This window comes from Jatropha curcas, chromosome 3, assembly GCF_041381405.1.
Source record: "Jatropha curcas cultivar XTBG-Jc1 chromosome 3, XTBG_Jcur_1.0, whole genome shotgun sequence".
In the NCBI taxonomy this organism is placed as follows: domain Eukaryota; kingdom Viridiplantae; phylum Streptophyta; class Magnoliopsida; order Malpighiales; family Euphorbiaceae; genus Jatropha; species Jatropha curcas.
The window spans coordinates 25,395,797-25,414,785 of record NC_143153.1 but is presented as its reverse complement, the minus strand read 5'-3'; the positions used below and the strand labels follow the sequence as shown (position 1 = coordinate 25,414,785).

Genomic DNA, 18,989 nt, shown 5'->3' with positions numbered 1-18,989 from the left:
AATAATCATTTTATCCAAGTGTAAACCAAGTACAACAAAAACATAATTAGTGAGTTAAAGATATATCTAATCCAATGGCTATAAACGGTGCAAACAATATGATAAGAAAAGCATTGGACCCACAGAGAATATTTAACTGAAAAAATTAAAAAGATTATTATGATTAAATTGAAGAGATGATAATAACAGCATAATAGGTTGGTTTGGAATTTGAGAAATGGTGGGTAGATGTGGGGTTGTATATATAAATACAAGAAAAGTGTAATAGCAAAAGGAGATGAGAAAGGTGAGGAGCTTTTCTTTTCTTTTCTTTTCTTTTCTTTTCTTTTCTTTTCTTTTTCTTTTTTTTCTCTGCAAAAAGTCAAATAGGCCCTATTTCATAATCATAATGATATCTTCACCGCTGATACAGAGAGGGCGAGATATGCACCCAAGATTCATCATCATTGCTTCTCATTTTTTTTTAAACCCTAGAATAAAAACCACACAAAGAAACCCTAGACTCCAACGCTACTAATACTCTTTCTCTCTCTCTCTCTCTATATATATATATATATTACTGCTATAATACTATATTTTATTTAGAGATGACATTATACCAAGAGTTAATTTGTCCGCTACCAACGAAAATCAAGGGTTCTTAATTTTTTTTAAGAAAATTTTTTTGACATAGACGGAGTTAAATCTACATAATCATAAATGACTAATCTTTAAGTTATAGTTCGAGGATTATGGATTAAAGTAATCTTTGTAAATTACAAAGATGGCTTTTTCTTTTGTCTTTTACTAATTATCACTAAATTCATAACAACTTTTTTAAATAAATAGGAGATCCAAATATAATGTAGAATTTATCATTATAAATTTTACTTTTATTTTCTTAAATAATTTCAATCAATATTTTTCTATAAGCATGCATGTGTATATATTCGGAATGGAATGGTATTTAAATAAAGCTCCACTTGATATATGAGTCTATCCGTACATCAAGTTAATCTATTCAAATTATTACTTTTTATTCTTTTTATATGAGTAAATGATAATATGAGAAATACTCTCAAAGTTATTTTTTGATTGGTTTAGCCCATATACGAGGAGTAGACAAGCTATTTTCGTTGAGTAAAGTCCTCCAAATAGGGAGCACACCAATTTTGAATCTTTCATCCAGTAAGTAAAATTAGGAGGTCTAACCGATTGGGCATCTTTTTAATTGACTCGTCAAATTGGTGAACATCTCTCATCTTTTATATTAGGAGGTCCAACTGATTGGGCATCTCTTTAATTGACTCGTCAAATTGGTGAACATCTCTCATCTTTTATATTAATGAGAAAACCAATTAAACTAGACCAAGTTAGTAAATGGATTGAATTTCAACCCAACTGCATATTGATTATACACTTTATATCTTTTTCAGATGTATATCGACGTGCAAGTACATGATTTACAAATGAAGATAAAAAATAAAAAACTTTCTTTAAAGATTTGAGGTGGGTGATAATTTTTAACCTATGGGCGCTTTAATTAATATGTAATGCTTCAGTTGTCTCTGTTATTGTAAGCTCATCTCTTCTCCATTTTTCTTTTGTATCCTTATTGGAAGCCATACAAAGGTAATATAAAACCAATAGACTAACACAGCTACATATACTGCTCAACCATTTGTCGTCTATTGTTGACTCTCGAAATACATACATAACAGCAAAATTCCATTAACCCAACGTTTGAGACAAAAAAAAAAAATATTCAGGCTTTTTATGTCAAACAGTAACATTATGTGTTGCACTGTTGCCCAATATCTCACTTAAAAAAAAAAAAAAAAAAAAAAAAAAAGGAAGAAAGAAAAAGTTAGAAGCCAGCCAACAATTCAGATGAATCTGAAAAGTCTATAGCATATAAAGAATGTCCTCTTTTTCATTTGTTTGTTCTTTTCCTATATATCCCTCAATGTAAGGTAAAAGCAAAAGAAAAGTTTTTTTTTTTAATTTAGAATTTATTTTTTAACACAAAGATAGAGGGGGAAAATAGAGAGAGGAGCTAAAAGGGAAAGTGTGGTTGGTCATATTTATAGGTATTGGGTTACTTTCATTCATATCATCTTTTGGTGGTAAATTCTCTTTGCCTATATCTTTTCGTGAAGTTTGAGAGACTCTCTCTCCTCTTCTTGCTAATGTTCTTCAATTCTTGAAAAATCTTGAATCTCGAGTTAAACCAAATATATAGTTTCTTTCTTTCTTGTAGATATGGCAGCCACATCGCAATCCATGTTAAACCAGAGTGGGTTATTTGAGGAGCAAGAGATGCCTACACAAATGGGTTTCTTTTCATTTCCTCAAAACCTAACCTTCGCTCAAATGGGTAATTGCCATCAATCTCTGAAAGCTGCTGGTGGCTTAATTAGTGTTACACCTCATCATAGTCATAATTCAGTCTCTGGTTCAACCGATGCACCATCTTCTACGACTACTACTAATCTTACAGAAGCCCTCCTTTTCTCTGCTGCTGCTACTGCTGCAAATAAGCAAAGAGATGACCTTACTTCCAATTTTGGAGGACCCCATCTTCTTTCTTTGCAAAGATCTAGTGCAAATCTTTGGTAAAGAAACTTTATACTCTTAGAAAAAAATAAAGCCATTCTCCTTTTCAAGTTTCCATGGTTTTTTTTTTTTTTTTATAACTTGGGTTAAGAAAAAAATATTAGTGAAACTATAAATGAAACAAAAAATTTTAAAAAAAATACTAGATTTTTGTAGAGGAAATTATGTATGATAATTTCTCATATATTAAAGATCAGAGTTTAAGTGGGAATTTGGTAATTTAAAAAATAAAAAAAATTACTGGATCTGGTGTAGGGATAATTAATATCACAATAGATTATATTCAAACCCTAATAACTCGAATTTTATTTTTATTTTTTTTAGGTGAGAGCATATCTTATGAGTATTTATTTGTTTATTTATTTATATATTTTCATGCATGCATATATATATGGGTGCATAATGAAATGGGTTAATCTCTGGAATTTATATTTACAGGGCATGGGGGGAGGTAAATGAGTGTCTGAGCAACAAAAGAAATGGTGGAGATAATGAACATCATTTAGGGATTTCTGCAATGAAAATGAAGAAGATTAAAGCAAGAAGGAAGGTAAGAGAGCCTAGATTTTGTTTCAAAACTATGAGCGACATTGATGTTCTTGATGATGGTTACAAATGGAGAAAATACGGCCAGAAAGTGGTCAAGAACACACTTCACCCCAGGTTAGACAAATTTTTTAAATTCTTATTTTTATTTTATTTAAATTACATATACATATAAAATATATATATATACATAAAATTAAAGTTCAAATAGTAAATAAGGTTTTGATAGGCTTTATTTGTACCCCATACACATGCTATGTTCCTCTTTCTTTCTCTCATTGTCATTATTACACATAGCTGTTATCATTGTAGTTAAGCTTTTTACAGACTTGATGCAGGAGATTGGGGGATAAACATGTGTGTGTGTGTGTGTGTGTGTGTGTGAAATATTAATCATCATTTTGATAATAAAAAATTATTTCATTTCAGGAAGTGGCCAAAAAGAACTATAATTATTAGCTTTTAAAGACAAAATCACAATGTAAAGAAAAAAGAAAAAGAAAAAAGGGCAACAATTGATCAATCATATATATACCGTTTTGTGAAAAGCAAAGTAAAAAATTAATTATTTTCTTTTCATCTTTTTCTTTTAGGAACTTCAAATTCTTGAAAATGATTAAATTTTAATTCTTGAAAATGTTTCCCCTTAAATGTTTGCGTGTTCTTGTTGATATAAATCAATCTACAGATATTTAAGTATATGTAGAATGGAAATCTTTGGTGAAGAATACACAAATTCTTGCTTGCCAAATTACAGGAAGTAGTGCATTTTTTTTTTCTTCGTAATAGTAATTCTTGAATCTATTTTCCATACATATTTGCTAGAATCTTTTTAGATGATCGATTTTAAGGAAACACACGTGTGTGTTTGTGCACATTCGCGTATTTAAAACGTGTCGTATACGCGTATACATACAGACATATATACACACACCTGCGTTTAAAAAACCATATATGCATGGAGTTTTAAAGGTGTATCGTCTTTAGTAACTTGTTTGTCTATTATCTTGACTGGGAAATGTTGTTCTTTATTTTTGACAACAAAGTATGGAAAGTAAATGAGAGTTGCTTATGCAGTGGATAAAAATTTCTAAGGCTATGATTTCTGCTTTTTGAATTATTGTAAATTATTAATAATCATAATAATATATGATGAGAACATTAATTTCTCTCCTTTCTTGTAAGAGATGAGGACTATATCCATATAGCCAAAGTCAAGAAAAAATAAACTTTGATTACCAATTTGGGTTTAGTTTAGGGTCTTAATTACTATTATTTATGAGAATAATTAATAGTGTAAATCTCATTATTACTGTAATGTGGTATCTGAAAAAACAAGGAAAAAATTTAATTATATTTTATGCTTTATATTTCTAAAATAAATAAGAGTTTCACTCATATTTAGAAATGTTAAATATTTCTTAACTTTTGACTGTAGGAGATCAAAACTTAAAATCACAATATCTTATTTTTCTTAAAATATTTCTACAATATATATAAAAAAATAAAAGTGTAGTTAGAAATTATTATTTATATAATAGAAATATATAAATCATTGATGCAATGTTCTCACAATTTAATTTGCAGGAATGAAGTTGTTGCCTATTAATTAGAGTTCAAAGATTTTAATTCTAATATTTTTTTTCCATTTTAGGAATTTTAATGTATAAAAAAATGTTTTTTTATTTTTTTTTAGAGCTAGTCAGGCACTTGGTTCTTATATATAGATTTTTTTAACTGATTTTTTTTTTTTTTAAAAAAAAAAAAGGGAATTTACTATAGGGTGCTTGAACTTTTTTTCCTTTTCCTATTCTTTGTTCTTTAGCAACAGCATGGCATTGGTGAAAATTCACCCAACTTTTCACATTCCTGAGGTGGTGTACGTAAAGTTTCCTTGGTCATTATGATTACCACTGCTCGACCTTTGTGTGTGCTTTTTATTTATTTTTCTTTTTTTTATTGGCAAAATAAATTCAGATTTTTCTTTTTCTTGTTTTGGTATATGAAAATCTTTTTTTCTTATAGTCTTTTCAAATCTGGATATATATAATTTCTTTTTTCAATTTTGATTTCTGCTTTTTAAAAATGTTATTATCTCGTTCAAAATATAAGTTGTTTTGAGTATTATAGAAAGTTATAAATAATATTTTTTCAATATTATTCTTATTTATATTAGATATAATAACTACATTCACGAGTTACTATTGATTTTGAAATAAACGAGAATTTAATCAAACTACTTTTGATTTTGTTATAATTTAGGAAAATTAATTGATTTCTTAATACCGTGCAAAACCTTAAACGATTTATATTTTATGACAAATGGAGTATTATTTTATAAATTGAAAATGTTTACAGATAGGCTAAATCTTGAACTAGGGAATTGAATTATTACAAATGTTTAAATTAATTAACTAATTGATTAATTGTTATTTATGCATCCTTAGCTTCCTCATTTCTATAAGAAATTGCAAGCAATTTAATGAAATTAATTAAATTTTCTGTCTTATATTTAATTACGCAGGAGCTATTATCGTTGCACACAAGATAATTGCAGAGTAAAGAAAAGAGTGGAAAGATTAGCAGAAGATCCACGAATGGTGATAACAACCTATGAAGGAAGACATGTACACTCTCCATCCCACGATCTTGAAGACTCACAAGCTCAATCTCAACTCAACAATTTCTTCTTTTAGTAATACTTTTCTTATTATATATGCTTTTTCATATTTCTCACACCTCATTTTCGGCTTGCTTCTTCTTGTTTAGGTGTCTTTTATATATATATATATATATATATGTTTTTAGATACTTTGATGAGCTGTAATAAAATATAATGCAATGTAATCAAACGCATAATTAAAAATGCATTTGATTACATAGTATTACATTTCGTTATAGTTCAACAAACAAAACGGTAGTGTTTAATTCTAAGACATTGGAAAAAGAAAAAAATCTCAGCCGTCAAAGTATGTATATCGCGGAGTTTTTGAGTCCTTTCATGCTAGCTTCGGATCGATTTAATGAATCAGAACTTTTTTGAAGGTTTTGATTTTTAAATGGATAGAATTGCATCTAGTGCACTAGAAAATAATATGCCTGTTTTTTTCTTTCAGAAATATGTGAATTTTCGAAACATGAAATAATTAGTGAATTTCACATATTTGTGAAAGACAAATATATTATTTCTTAGTGCATTGGAAATATTGTATGATTTTCAGTGTATGAATATTATTGTAATCTTCTTTGAATACATAAATGATATGCATTTATTGTCTATTTTAGGTTACTACTATTATTTTTATTGCATATGGGTGATGTGATGAGTCCATTTCTGTTTATTGTATTAATAAAATAGATATTGATTTATGATTAACATAATAAAGAAAACAAATAATAAAAAAATGTAATAAGTATTATGATACAGAGATAATAAAAAATTTAATTCCGTTAAATTATATAATTTAACTTTCTATCCAAAAAGTGTTATTTTTACTATTAAATAATATTTTAATATTAAATGTGAGGAATTAAATAATAATGTCATACTAAATGTGAATGATTGAAGAATAAAATATTATAGGTATTTAACTTCTAATATAGCATTATTTAAATGGAATGACTAAATATTTAAAAAAGGTTATATCTAAAGGATTAATCTATGTATTTACCGAACAAAAAGGATTAAATTTAAATTATTATTAAATTTAAAGGACTAAATAATTATTTACTCTTAAATTATTTCCATGTTTTCACGGTTTGTTTCTCAAAAGCCTTGAAAACAAACCTTACGGTGGCTCACTTATAGTGGTTTTTAAATGGGCTTCGACCACATTAAGACCAATCTTGTTAGGGAAAATATGACTTATAGCTAAATTATTGGGCCCAATTGAATACTATAGATGAATGTTTTAGACAGTGAATATCAAAGAATTTCTGTTTTTCCTATTTTCCATTTTTTCCCTTTTCAAATATTACTAGAAAAAATTAGGTCTAATGGTCGAATAAATTCTACACTTTGGATGTTTTAATCATTTTAATCATTTTTTTTAATTTTTTTCGATCAATTCATGCAACTTAGTTTTTATTAACAATTGTGACCTTTGTCAAGGATCCGTTAATATCACACCTGATGCGTTCGTTAATGGATCCCACCAAGTGACAATATAGCAGCTGCCAGGAATCTCACTAAGCACCTATCATATCAAACATTCCCTTAGTTCTCTTACTTTAGAGAAAATTTTCATTTTGGGTGTTTATTTTAATATAAAGAATTTTACTTTAAATGGAAACTTTGAGAATGATGCTAAAAGAGAAAGTGTAAAATGTCTTTCAATAACCTCTCTTATTGCCTTTATTTCGTTTCAATTAACAAGAACAATGGTAAACAAAATGTGGATTGAGCAATTAATGAGCTTATGTATCAAAAGCATGAGTAATCGCTACGTTTATGAGTAGTTCAATAAAAATGTGTTCAACTTTACAATCGGTCAGGTACCCTAATAAGGCCACACATTTTAATTGTTGTGCGCTAATAATAAAAAAAGTCTTCATAGTAGAATAATGTTTAGCAAAACGATGACATTTGCTTGACAATAGTGCCATATTTTGACAAAATCAAACGCAAAATTCTTTTGTGGACTATGTATATACGCATTATATAGAAATGTGCTTAACTTTATGCATGTGGACATGAACATGACTATTTTTATTGAAAAATTTTTATAATACGGTCACAAATTTGTATTGTTGTATCCTATCTTTAAAAATTGCATTTAAATCGACACTGCATCATATTAATATGGACACAAATTTTCGTTATAGCGAACAAACTCAATGTCCTTCTTTCTTGACTTAGCGTATGAAGAAGATGAGTTCGTCGTCTTTGAGGACAACTTTGAAAACGATATAAATTGACTGAATTTGAAAGTTACAGAGACACTTGCAATCTTTAAAGATTTCGACTAATAAATGCACCCTTGAAATACTCTAGTAATGAGTTGGCTTCCTTATCGTAAACTATGTATTTAAAGCTGATTAGGAGTATTATAAATAAAAATAGTCAAAAATTTTTATTTAACTACTTTTTTTAATCCTGTAGCTTTTTTTGTTTTCTCTAAGGTAAGAGAATAGAGAGAGTACAACACAAAACATTAGCGTTTTGTGTTTAATGAAATTCTTCAATAAAATGGCGATTTCCCTCTCCCATTTCCTCGATCAGCTTTTCGGCCACCAAATGGCTGACACGGGCGGCAATTCACTTCTCCATCAACGACAACTGCAACCTCAACCTCTCATTCGCCAAAAGAAGCATGTTCCACGCGAAACTGTCTATTTAAAAAACTACATTTAATGTGTAAATGTTGATAAATTCTGGAACTATCTGCCCTCCGACCACCGTGGACAACGGCTTTGGTGGTGGCTCCGGTGACCAAAAACTGCGTCGGGGAGAAAAGACTGTCATTTTATTGACGAATTTTATTAAACACAAAACTTAACGTTTTTGTTGCATTTGACATGAGGGGTGCTTCAATGAGATTCCTAGTCAGCTGCTACGTTGTCACTTGATAGGTCCCATTCACGGACACGTTAGCATGATGCTAACGGTTTCTTGATGGAGATTGCAATTGTTAACAAAAAAATAAGTTGTAAATACTGATAGGTTAAAACATGCAAAGTTCAAAATTTATTTGACCATTAGATCAAAATTTTAAATTTCAAAAGCACACATAAATTGAAAATTAATTTTCTTAAGTGGTGTTAATGCTATCATTTATTTATTTATTTTAATTCAATGACTAAACGTAAGAATGTCTCTTCTTTAAATCATGCATGCCTACAAAAATAAAAAGCGATCCTTCATGAAATTTTCAATCTCATGATTAATTTTTCATACATTAGGTAACAATTTATTTTTTATTTTTTATTTTTCACAAAAAGTAATGTTTGAAAAGATTGATAAAATTAAAAAGTGAAAGAGAGTCTTTTTCTTTTAATCGTTGAGGGCTAAACGTATAACTATATTAGGCGTGAGAATGTGGATTTGGGCCTGATGTGGTCCACAAAATTAGAGGCCTAAAAAGTTAGCAAAGCTCTGGACCCAAACAACCTTTCTTAAGCCTTTGAGTTTCAACTTTCAAGGTCCATGCCTAAATACAATTTCAAACAAAGCATTTACTATTGACAGTGTCCATATGAATAGTGATGTAAGAAAAGAGAACAAAAACACATTGGGAAATGAAAAAAAAAAAAAAAAACTCAATATTATTTGAATAATAAGTTTTTCTTCAAATATATTTATTTACATAAAGGATATTTTTAAAAATTCTCTTTATTTATAAAAAAGCCATTAAAGTTCATAGATTTAATATTTATATACCAAGTAAGTTAAATTTTATTAATTCATGACGTAATATTTCTTTTGTCTAACTATATAATTTTTTATATCGGTGACATGCAAATCCTAATATTATAATTTAATGATAAAATGTGAAATCATCGCAAAGTAAAAATTAAAATTCAAATATTTAAAAGGGATGGTCCGACTATATTTGGTATGTAACAAGTTCTACTTGTTTTTAGGGTTGTGTAAAAATAATTCAAACGTTCCACTATAAATAATTTCTTTTTCGATTATATATATATAACAGCCTAAAATCAAGTATTTACTTTTTTTCAAAAGATAGAATGAAAAAAAAAAAAAAAAAAAAAATCTTCCAAGACTAAAGAAAATCCTCTTTCTTCACTAAAAAGGAGGACCAAAATAAAAAGGGAGGGACTGTAATCTGCTTTGACAACATAGGGTCCATAACCATCTTATTTCCAAAAAAAAAAGAAAAGAAAAAATGTCTTTTTTTAAAACGACAAAGCCTGTTCTTGAACTCCTTTGACACTCTTTATTTCTTTTTTTTTTTTTTTGTTTTTTTTTTCAGCTACTACGTGTGGGTATGTAGATTTGGGCCCGACGTGGTCCAGAATATTAGAGGCCTAAAAAGGTACCGAAGCGCATGCAGCTCTGGACCCAAATGACCTTTCTTTCTTTGTTTTCTGAAGCCTTGAGTAGCTTTCAAGCCCAAATACAATTTAAAATAAAGCATTTCGTACAGAGTTAGAAAAAAGAAAAAGAAATGCATTAACTAATTAATTAAGTTTATTATAATAGAATAATCATGAATTAAGTGAAGTGATTATATATATATATTAGTTTGATAATATTTATAAATATCTTAGCTAAACTTGTAATTCATTAATTTTTTTTATGAAAATTTTCTTATTAATAAATATTAAATCTTATTAATTGAACTAATTGCACCCACAGGCTTAATAAGATTCAAGTTCAAAATTTTCCTTTTCAATGTTAAAAAATGTAAATAAATAAATTAGACTTACTAGACGGAGTTCAAACTGCAATAACGCTCTCAATCTTTTTAAAAATTATTAATTAAGAACGAAATATTTTTTAAAAATTAGCATAATATGCATAATTTATATGATTTATACAATGCCAAAAAATATATTAATGCGTGTAAGAATTAAAACGGAGAATGCTACGATAAAGAGAAAAAATAAAACAGAAATGATAGAGCATTCGGCTCACCCCTTAAATATAAATTGCAATCAAATAGATTGAAATTAAATTGAAAGAATTCGGTTTTATTAGATTAATTTTAGGTTTTCAAGTTTTATACAATGAAAATCAAAATAAAAAATAATCAATTTTTATAAACTAAATTTAAATTGTGAAACTTAAAAACCAAATAAGACTGAATTAATTGATTTAATTTCATCTCTTTTTTTTTTTTTTGGTCGGTTTTGGTCATAAAATGAAATAATCCACAGTAAGAAAATGTTTGAATTACACTTTCTTTACCTAAGTTCGAGTCATTTAATAAAAAATAAGCACAAGAATATTAAATAAAATGTGTACAAATAACATGATTATTTTTACACATGCATGCTTAAATTATAGAGATTCGAATATCTCGAATGAAAGCTATAGTACAAATTATATGTCCTTGTTTGTATGCATAAATTTAAAAATATTACATATATCTTTTAATTAATATATGCACACATTTAGATGATAATTAGCTAATTTAATCTAATTCTGTACCCAAATTTAGAAACATTATCTCATAAAACTCTAACTCATCGCCAAGCTTTGTCTGGAGAAATCCAAAAACCGATTCATTTTCAAATAGGACGATAAAAAAATCTTCCATATAAAAACCGATTCATTTTCAAATAGGACAATAAAAAAATCTTTCTGCAATATTGACTCGAACTTTATTCTTTCGGAAGCTTGATACAATTGACATCAGGCAAAGTGTTTAAAACACTAATTAAACTTAATGGAGGAATAAGCATTGTATGCCACACATCATTAATAAAAGAAACTTATTGAAAAATCTAAAATTTCAAACCACAAGCAATAACGATCTATTTTATATTTCGAACTATCAACAAAGGAGAAATAAAAAGAAACCCAGGTAAAGAAATGAATGGAAAAAACAACAAATCGTATCAATGCAGAAGTTTGGAAACATTTCGACAATGAGGAACACTCTATGAAAAGAGAGAATTAATAAATAAAAAAACATACAATCCTAATAAATTGGTATCAAAAATATTCAAAATTTATTAATTATTCTTGGCCTAAGAGTCTAAATCCAAGATTTGTTACAAAAGACCCTATATTTTAGGTGAAGATGTTTGTGGCAAAGTTTTGAATTCATTCCATTATTGATTAAAGTTGCATGATTAAATTTAATATTTCAATTAAATTTTTGATAATTTAATTGTATATATTTTTTATGATATCAAAAGTTCCATTATTAAATTTGTCATTATAAAACTATAATATCTATATACATTTTTCAATTGATGTACAAGTATTTTTATGATACCAAACTGCACCAAATCACTTCATTGCGGTTTTATTTCATTTGGTTTATTGATTAAATAATTTGGTTTGATTTAAAAAATTTTCACTAGCTACTATGTGCTCCCAGAACTTCTATCCAATTTAATTTTCTTCATTTAAGGATTTATTTAAGTTTTTTCAGAAAATTTTCCTTGCCAAAACATTTATTGTCCAAGTTGCGGTTGCAAGATTGATTGCATCCAACATTTATTTTTTCTGGATTGATTTGCATCTTTCAAGCCATTAAATAAATTGCAACCAAAGAGTATATCTCAGACTTGGTCATCTACTACAATTGAAGTTGTCCTTGCAAGGAATTTTTCATTCATGGACTTTACTTTCTTCTTAGTATCTTTGTGATTTTTTAAAGTCAAACTCCTGAATTATATTCATATAAGTCAATTTTATGTTATAAAATGGACCGAGCTTAACTTACTTTCTAAAAATTAACTCAAGAGAAGGAGGATCGCCCAAGTCTTATATTTTGAATGATGATCTTATCCCAAGACTTCATTATACTTAGACTTCCGTCAGTTCAAAGTGACCTCCTAGAAAATACATCTCCAAAATATTATTTCTGAGCAAATATAATTGGCATTGGATGTATTTTGTATATAAATGAACTTATTGAAAAATAAATTGCTTTCAAGATTATAAAAAGATAATAATAACTATAATATGGATCTAAATGTTTTTAGATAATATGATAAATTGATAAATTCTCTGTATTTAATTAGAGACTAGCAATCTTTAAGGAAGTTACTCTCTTATAAATTAAAAGTTAGATAATTTATTTTCAGAAACTAGAATTTATAATACAAAACAAACGAAAGATAACATTTTATACATTTCTCAGGAGGTTTGATTGATTAATTCATGTGATGCTTCTTAATAATAATAATAATAATAATAAAACCAACCATTATAATTCATGAATATATATTAAAATATCCGAATAATATCTTTAAACGTTGGAGCATTTTTATAATTTTGTTGATGTTAGTTGCAAAGAAGAGCATATCTAGATTAATTAATTAGTAAAACAAAATAGTTAAGCTTAATTAAGGAAGCATAAAAAGGCAGGCGTACCTCGTGAAGACGCTAAGACCAGACCAAAAACAACGAAGACGGTATAGGTTAGAGCTCCTACAACCCATACCGGGGCCACCGGAGACTACCACGTGGTTCCTCGTGACTTCCACGTTGAGACCCTCATTTGAAGGATCATTGATAAAATCATTTTCATGAATTTTAAATTCACTTTCTAGTAACAAAAAAGTTATAATAGTTCAAAATTTTATAAATTCACTTTTACAAATTTTGAATTATTCGGATTAATAAATTTTAGATACTGAATAGTTAAAAGAAAAATTAATTTGTCTACTTTCATTAAAATAAAGTAAAAAAATTTATATTTTCATCGGTTATTTAAAACGCATCAGTAATTTACTTGACAACGGGGTAAGAGTACATTAACACGAGTACATGACAGTGTTTGGAAATTTATAAAACGACGCGATTATTTTATTTAATTAATCGTAAATCGAGCGCGTGTATTGAAGTGTGCAATTGGGAGTTGTATAAAATAGTAGTTTAAGATACATCAGAGCCGTCGCTTTTGTTTCTTTGTCGCTTCGTCGTCTTTATCCACTGCCATTTCTGGGCCCCACTAGCTGTCTAGGCGCACGTGGATCGATACAGCCACAGGTAATGCTTAGCTATTTTAATTGTTTTATTTTATTTTTATATTTTTAGAAAGAGAGGAGTGCCCCTATAAAATTTTCAATTATTTCTTGTGCCCCACTTGCCCCATGCACTGCCCCTATTTTGTCTGCTGACCGAGACTTATCCAGTCAGATTCCCACGTGTGGAATGGGTATTACTGACTAGCTCGTGTGACCTTGGAAGTTGCTTTTCTTTTTTTTTTTTTCTTTCCTTGGGGTCATTTATATTTATGGTGCTGAACTTTTTAAAAATTTTTATTTTAATGTATGAATAAACAAAAATTTGCAATTAAACCTCTAAATTATTTAGAATACTGTAACCATGTGTGGAGGCTGATTTGGCCTGCCAAAATATTGACTAAGATACAATTGGACTCATTTTTTATCGAATAATAAGTTGAGGGTCCCACGTAGACATATCACAGAAATAATATTAAGAGGTACAAATATCATATATTAATTTGAAGAAAGTCATTCAAAAATTAAAATATTAATTGTTTTAGGACTTTTTTTATCAACAAGAAGCCTAGGCCTATCAGGCAAGGAAAGAACGTGGCTTGGATAAGGAATAGAGAAACTGTTAGATGGTAGTGAAAGAAAACAAACTAAGCTTTGATTTAAGATCAAATGGCCTTGATTGGATATGAAATTGAAATTGAAAACTCAAGATTAAAAGAGCAATTATAATTATGAATGGAGGATTCTTATCGGAGAAGATGCACATAACTCATTTGATAAATTTCTTGAACCAAACATTTGTAGACAGAGCATTTTAATTTTAACTCACATCGGGGAGATAGAGAGAAGTAAGTTCAAACAATTGACCAAGAGTGACAGACATAACAGAAGTAGATATACTAGAATCAGGTTGTAATTGCTGAAGAAGAGCTTGAATATTTTGCAAGAAAAATTTAGGAGAATTATTATAAAAAATAGAACCCTCCATGGTAGCAGCATCAGTAGATGAGCTCATGGGTTGAGATAAAACCATAGTACGAGATTTGGCCGATGTAACTTGTCTAGCATTTTGAGCCTGCAAGCAACAACGTTATGAAATAACATGCCCAAATTTTTTACAATATCTGCAAAAGATCTTTTGAGCAGAGGGAGTAGCAAACACAACATCCGTGGATGGCACAGATTGCTCAGCATGAAGAGTGAGTAGGCGAGTTTCCTCAATTAATTAACTCTCCAATAAATTTATTAAGTTTGGATTGTGGACTACGATGGAGAAGAGTAGCACAAAGAGATTCAAACTCAGTTTGGAGAGTCATTAGCAAATGCCAAACCCACTGGTGATCATGGATATCAACATAGAGATTGAGATTAACAAAGAATGTATCAGGCAAAATAGGATCACAACTACCCAACTGATCACTAATTGTTTGCAACTCAGATATATTACTATGAATAGTTTGATTATGTTATTATTGCATTTGATGAAGATGGAGATAAAGCCGAAATTGATGAATATTATCAGACAAAACATAACAAGTATGTAAAAATTCCAAACCTCCTTAGCAGTCTCAAAATGATGAACACTATAAAAAAATCGCCTTTACCAACAGAAGTTTCTATCGGTGAATGAGGAAAACCGGTTGAAAATAAATTACTAACGGAATATCAATTACCAAAAGATGTCAGTAAATTGCTAGACAATAAAACATGTACCCATGGATTTCGTTACATCGGTAATTAATTTGAATATACATTGTAACAATCAAACAACCAAAACGATACACGTACCACCATTCAAATGGAAATATACTCCCCTCTTTGTAGTCCATAGGGCAAAGCACGTAAGCGCATAGTAGAAGTCCTAATAGGATTTTTAAAGTTTCCCTATCTCCAACGTTTGGGCCATCGCTATCCAAAACGATCCAAAATCTATCTTCTCCAAATTTCCTCCTAGTTATTGAGACCATGTGACATGTAGGTTCTAATTTCCCCGTGTTCGCATCTAGCCATGTCAACACCTCGCCTTCTCCCATGTATATGTCCATTTCCTCCCTAGATGCAAGGTAACAACATATCCACCAATAAACCGAGCACCTGTCTGTAGACGTTTATACAAAATTTTAATGTTTTTCATCACTATTTTGGGAGTGTTATACATGGTAATTCTGCTTGCTCTGCATCGATTCACAAAATTTAGTTCCGCTTTTAGAAGCATTCATTCTTTGGCCCATAGAAGGGGTACTCGTGTTCTGTTGTAATGCCCTCCTTCTTTAAGAAACACCCCACAAATTCATCCGTTTGATATTGCATCAGTATATACAGAACGGAAGGGTTGAAAGTGGTCGTTTGGGTATTTGGATAGTGCATAGTTCATCCGATAGGACTCCAAGCTGATAATGATTGCGTAGAAAGTGCACATATCTAGAAAAGAAAAAAAAAAATGCAAGATAAGTAAATAACTAGTATAATTTTTTTTAAATCACAAATTATAAGAAAATTTTGTTTCTAGCATTTGTGATTTAAAAATCCATTGGTAATCCTAAAGTTGGCGCCAACTTTTAATGGCAAAAATATTTTCATTGATAATATCTGGCGGTATGCTATCAATGTTTAATTGTTGTATTTTTCTAAAAATATTTTGACTTTCGTAATAAAATTTCCTCGGCTGTCGTCGTTAACGCATCAGTATTCACCAATGCAAATCCATTCGTCGACAAATTCCGTCACTAAAATGCATTTTTTTAGTGGAAATCCCAATTTAATTCTTGAAAGACAAGTACTAGTTTGATGATTTTTGAGAACTTATTGAGCTAGTCTTTTAATTAATTTGGCATCAATTTCTTATGGCTCTTTTATGGGCTTAGAGTTTTCACTGGTAACTAGTGTTTTGAAAACCGGACTGGATCAACTGGCTGGACTGATTGACTCGCGAATCGATTTTCGGTCTAATCCGATATGGTCCAGTTTTTTTTCTACAAACCGGACAGCTTTAATTTAAAAAGTTTGAACTCTTTGTTTTTAAGCTAGTGGAGCTAAGTGGATCAAATGATTTAAGACAAATGATTTTTTAAATGATAGTGTTGAAATCCACAACTTTTTTTTCTTTAGAAAACTCATATTATCCACTAACTTCTTTTTCTTAAAAAATTTCATAATAAATAAAAGGTCAAAGATCACAAATAAATAATCTACATTTTCTTGAAAAATCAACTTCAATATGGTGTACCCAATTTCTAAACATTCTGATATTATAGCTCATAAAAATATAATTTAATTAACACACAAATAACTTTATATTTTGTGTAATTTATGAATGATTTAAACATTATTATAATGTTTAAATTACTATAACTTATATATATATATATATATATATATATATATATATATATATATATATATATATATATATATATATATATTGAGAAAATAAACTGTGTTGAATGTATACTATTTAGTTTCGACAATGAATAACACAAAAAATTAGTAGTTATAAATTAATATTATATGATGAATGGTTTGAAAAATAATATACATTTATAATTTTATTAATTTTTTTACAAATTATTATAAAAAAATAGTTTGAAAGTAAAAATTCAATTGCACTAAGTCGATCCATCTATAACGTCACAGGTCCAGTAAAATATTGTGCATTTTGAGTGCAGCCTACATAATTTTATTTGTTTTCTAGAGCCTTATCTCTAAACTCAAAATTCGTCTTACTAATATAAAGTTTGCTCATTCTTATATATATCACTTTCACTTTGTATTTAGCTGATATGAGATTCGCTAGAGTATCTCACCATACACCCGTAATTCATTCATCAAGCAAATTTGATTTTAAAAACATTGCTGGTAACAAAATGCTAAAGAAGACGGCCTTTTTAGAAGCTAAACATCTTCTTCAGCCCATAAATCATAATTGGAACCATGAAAGTTAATAGTAATGGAATGTGTAAGAGGTTGATGAGATTGAAAATTATCAGAGGTAGCCATGGAATAATGGGAAAATTGTGTGAGAAAAAAAATTCAATAATAACCAAACCCCAAAAAATAGCATATGAAGACTAAATTTAGGGCAGTAGAAAAAAAAAATGGAAGACTTTGATAAAAAAAGTTTGGAAATAAAAGAAAGCAATCCTTAAAAGAAGGAGTCTGATACCACAAAGAAAGAATTGAAGAAAAGAAAGAATTGTTTATTTCAATTGTGACTAAGTTTAGGATTAGGTTAAAAAGTGAATGACAAATAACAAGTCAATCGCAACTATATAAATAAATACACATTAATTATATAAATTTTACATTAACACAAATAAACATAGAAATCTTCAATCCTCAAAACCAAATAAAAAAAAAAAAAAGAAAAAGATATTCAAATACTTTTAACTACAAAATTCAAAATTAAAATTAAAATTATAAGGCCTTAAACAAGGCTTATGAATTTGGAACCTAATATAATATTTGCAATCACGAAATAAGAGGTATGATTAGTTTTCTCACTCATGGGAGAAGTGAGAGGTTTTGAGTTGTTTTTATTAATTTGATGAGCCCTATTATTTCAACCCATAAAAGCCGCCAATAAATTTAAAAATAAAGGCTAATTTTTCGACTTCCGTAACATGCAAGGCTATATAATTAAACAAAAAAAAAAATCTAGAAATGACCTTCAAACTGTCTTTTTTTTTTTTTTTTTTTTTTTGTAAACCACCAGTATTCGGACCACATTACTAAAGACCGCCTAATCCAGCTTGGAATTTAGTTATAGTTAAGGCTCTTTGCCCCTCCCTGCAGGTGCGTTAGTGAATATCGAACCCAAAAACTCTTTCCACATACCCAACATGCATTGTCAATTGAGTCACAACCTGTAGGTGCCTTCAAATCTTGTTTAGCACTATAATAAGTGAGAAAATATGCAAATTATTAAGAAGATGCAACAACCAACGTTTTAAAAAGAAATACGAGAAACATAATTCTAAACTTTAATTATACCTAGCATGAACATAGTCTACCTAGCAAATGCATGAGCAACCCGACGATTATCTATAATTAGTGCACCAAAATCTGATGTGGAGAGGAACACAATTTAGGAATCAATTTTCAATTAGTTATCTTGATCAAGCTCCTCACAGAAGATGTGGAAGGAAGGGATTGTATTGTATTAGAAAAAGAGGAAAAAGAGAGTGAGATAGATAAAAATTAGGGATTTGATTTTGACTTGTTTTAGGATATTTTTGAGGACAATG

General features: G+C 28.8%; 1 protein-coding gene across 1 annotated transcript; it reads left to right on the top strand.

The window, feature by feature from the left end:
- Nucleotides 1-2,002: 2,002 nt before the first annotated feature.
- On the top strand, nt 2,003-6,420 carry WRKY13 (WRKY DNA-binding protein 13). Its single transcript, XM_012219880.4, has 3 exons — nt 2,003-2,594; nt 3,034-3,258; nt 5,666-6,420. Exons 1-3 carry the CDS (start codon nt 2,242-2,244, stop codon nt 5,835-5,837), a joined length of 750 nt encoding a protein of 249 aa, XP_012075270.1. The 5' UTR covers nt 2,003-2,241; the 3' UTR covers nt 5,838-6,420.
- The last annotated feature ends 12,569 nt before the right edge of the window (nt 6,421-18,989 follow it).

What these genes read in the sequence shown, in the direction of transcription:
- WRKY13 (XM_012219880.4), top strand. Translation starts at nt 2,242, where the DNA reads ATGGCAGCCACATCGCAATCCATGTTAAACCAGAGTGGGTTATTTGAG. An exon ending in AGATCTAGTGCAAATCTTTG is followed by an intron (nt 2,595 to 3,033) that starts GTAAAGAAACTT and finishes TTATATTTACAG; the next exon opens with GGCATGGGGGGAGGTAAATG. An exon ending in AAGAACACACTTCACCCCAG is followed by an intron (nt 3,259 to 5,665) that starts GTTAGACAAATT and finishes TTAATTACGCAG; the next exon opens with GAGCTATTATCGTTGCACAC.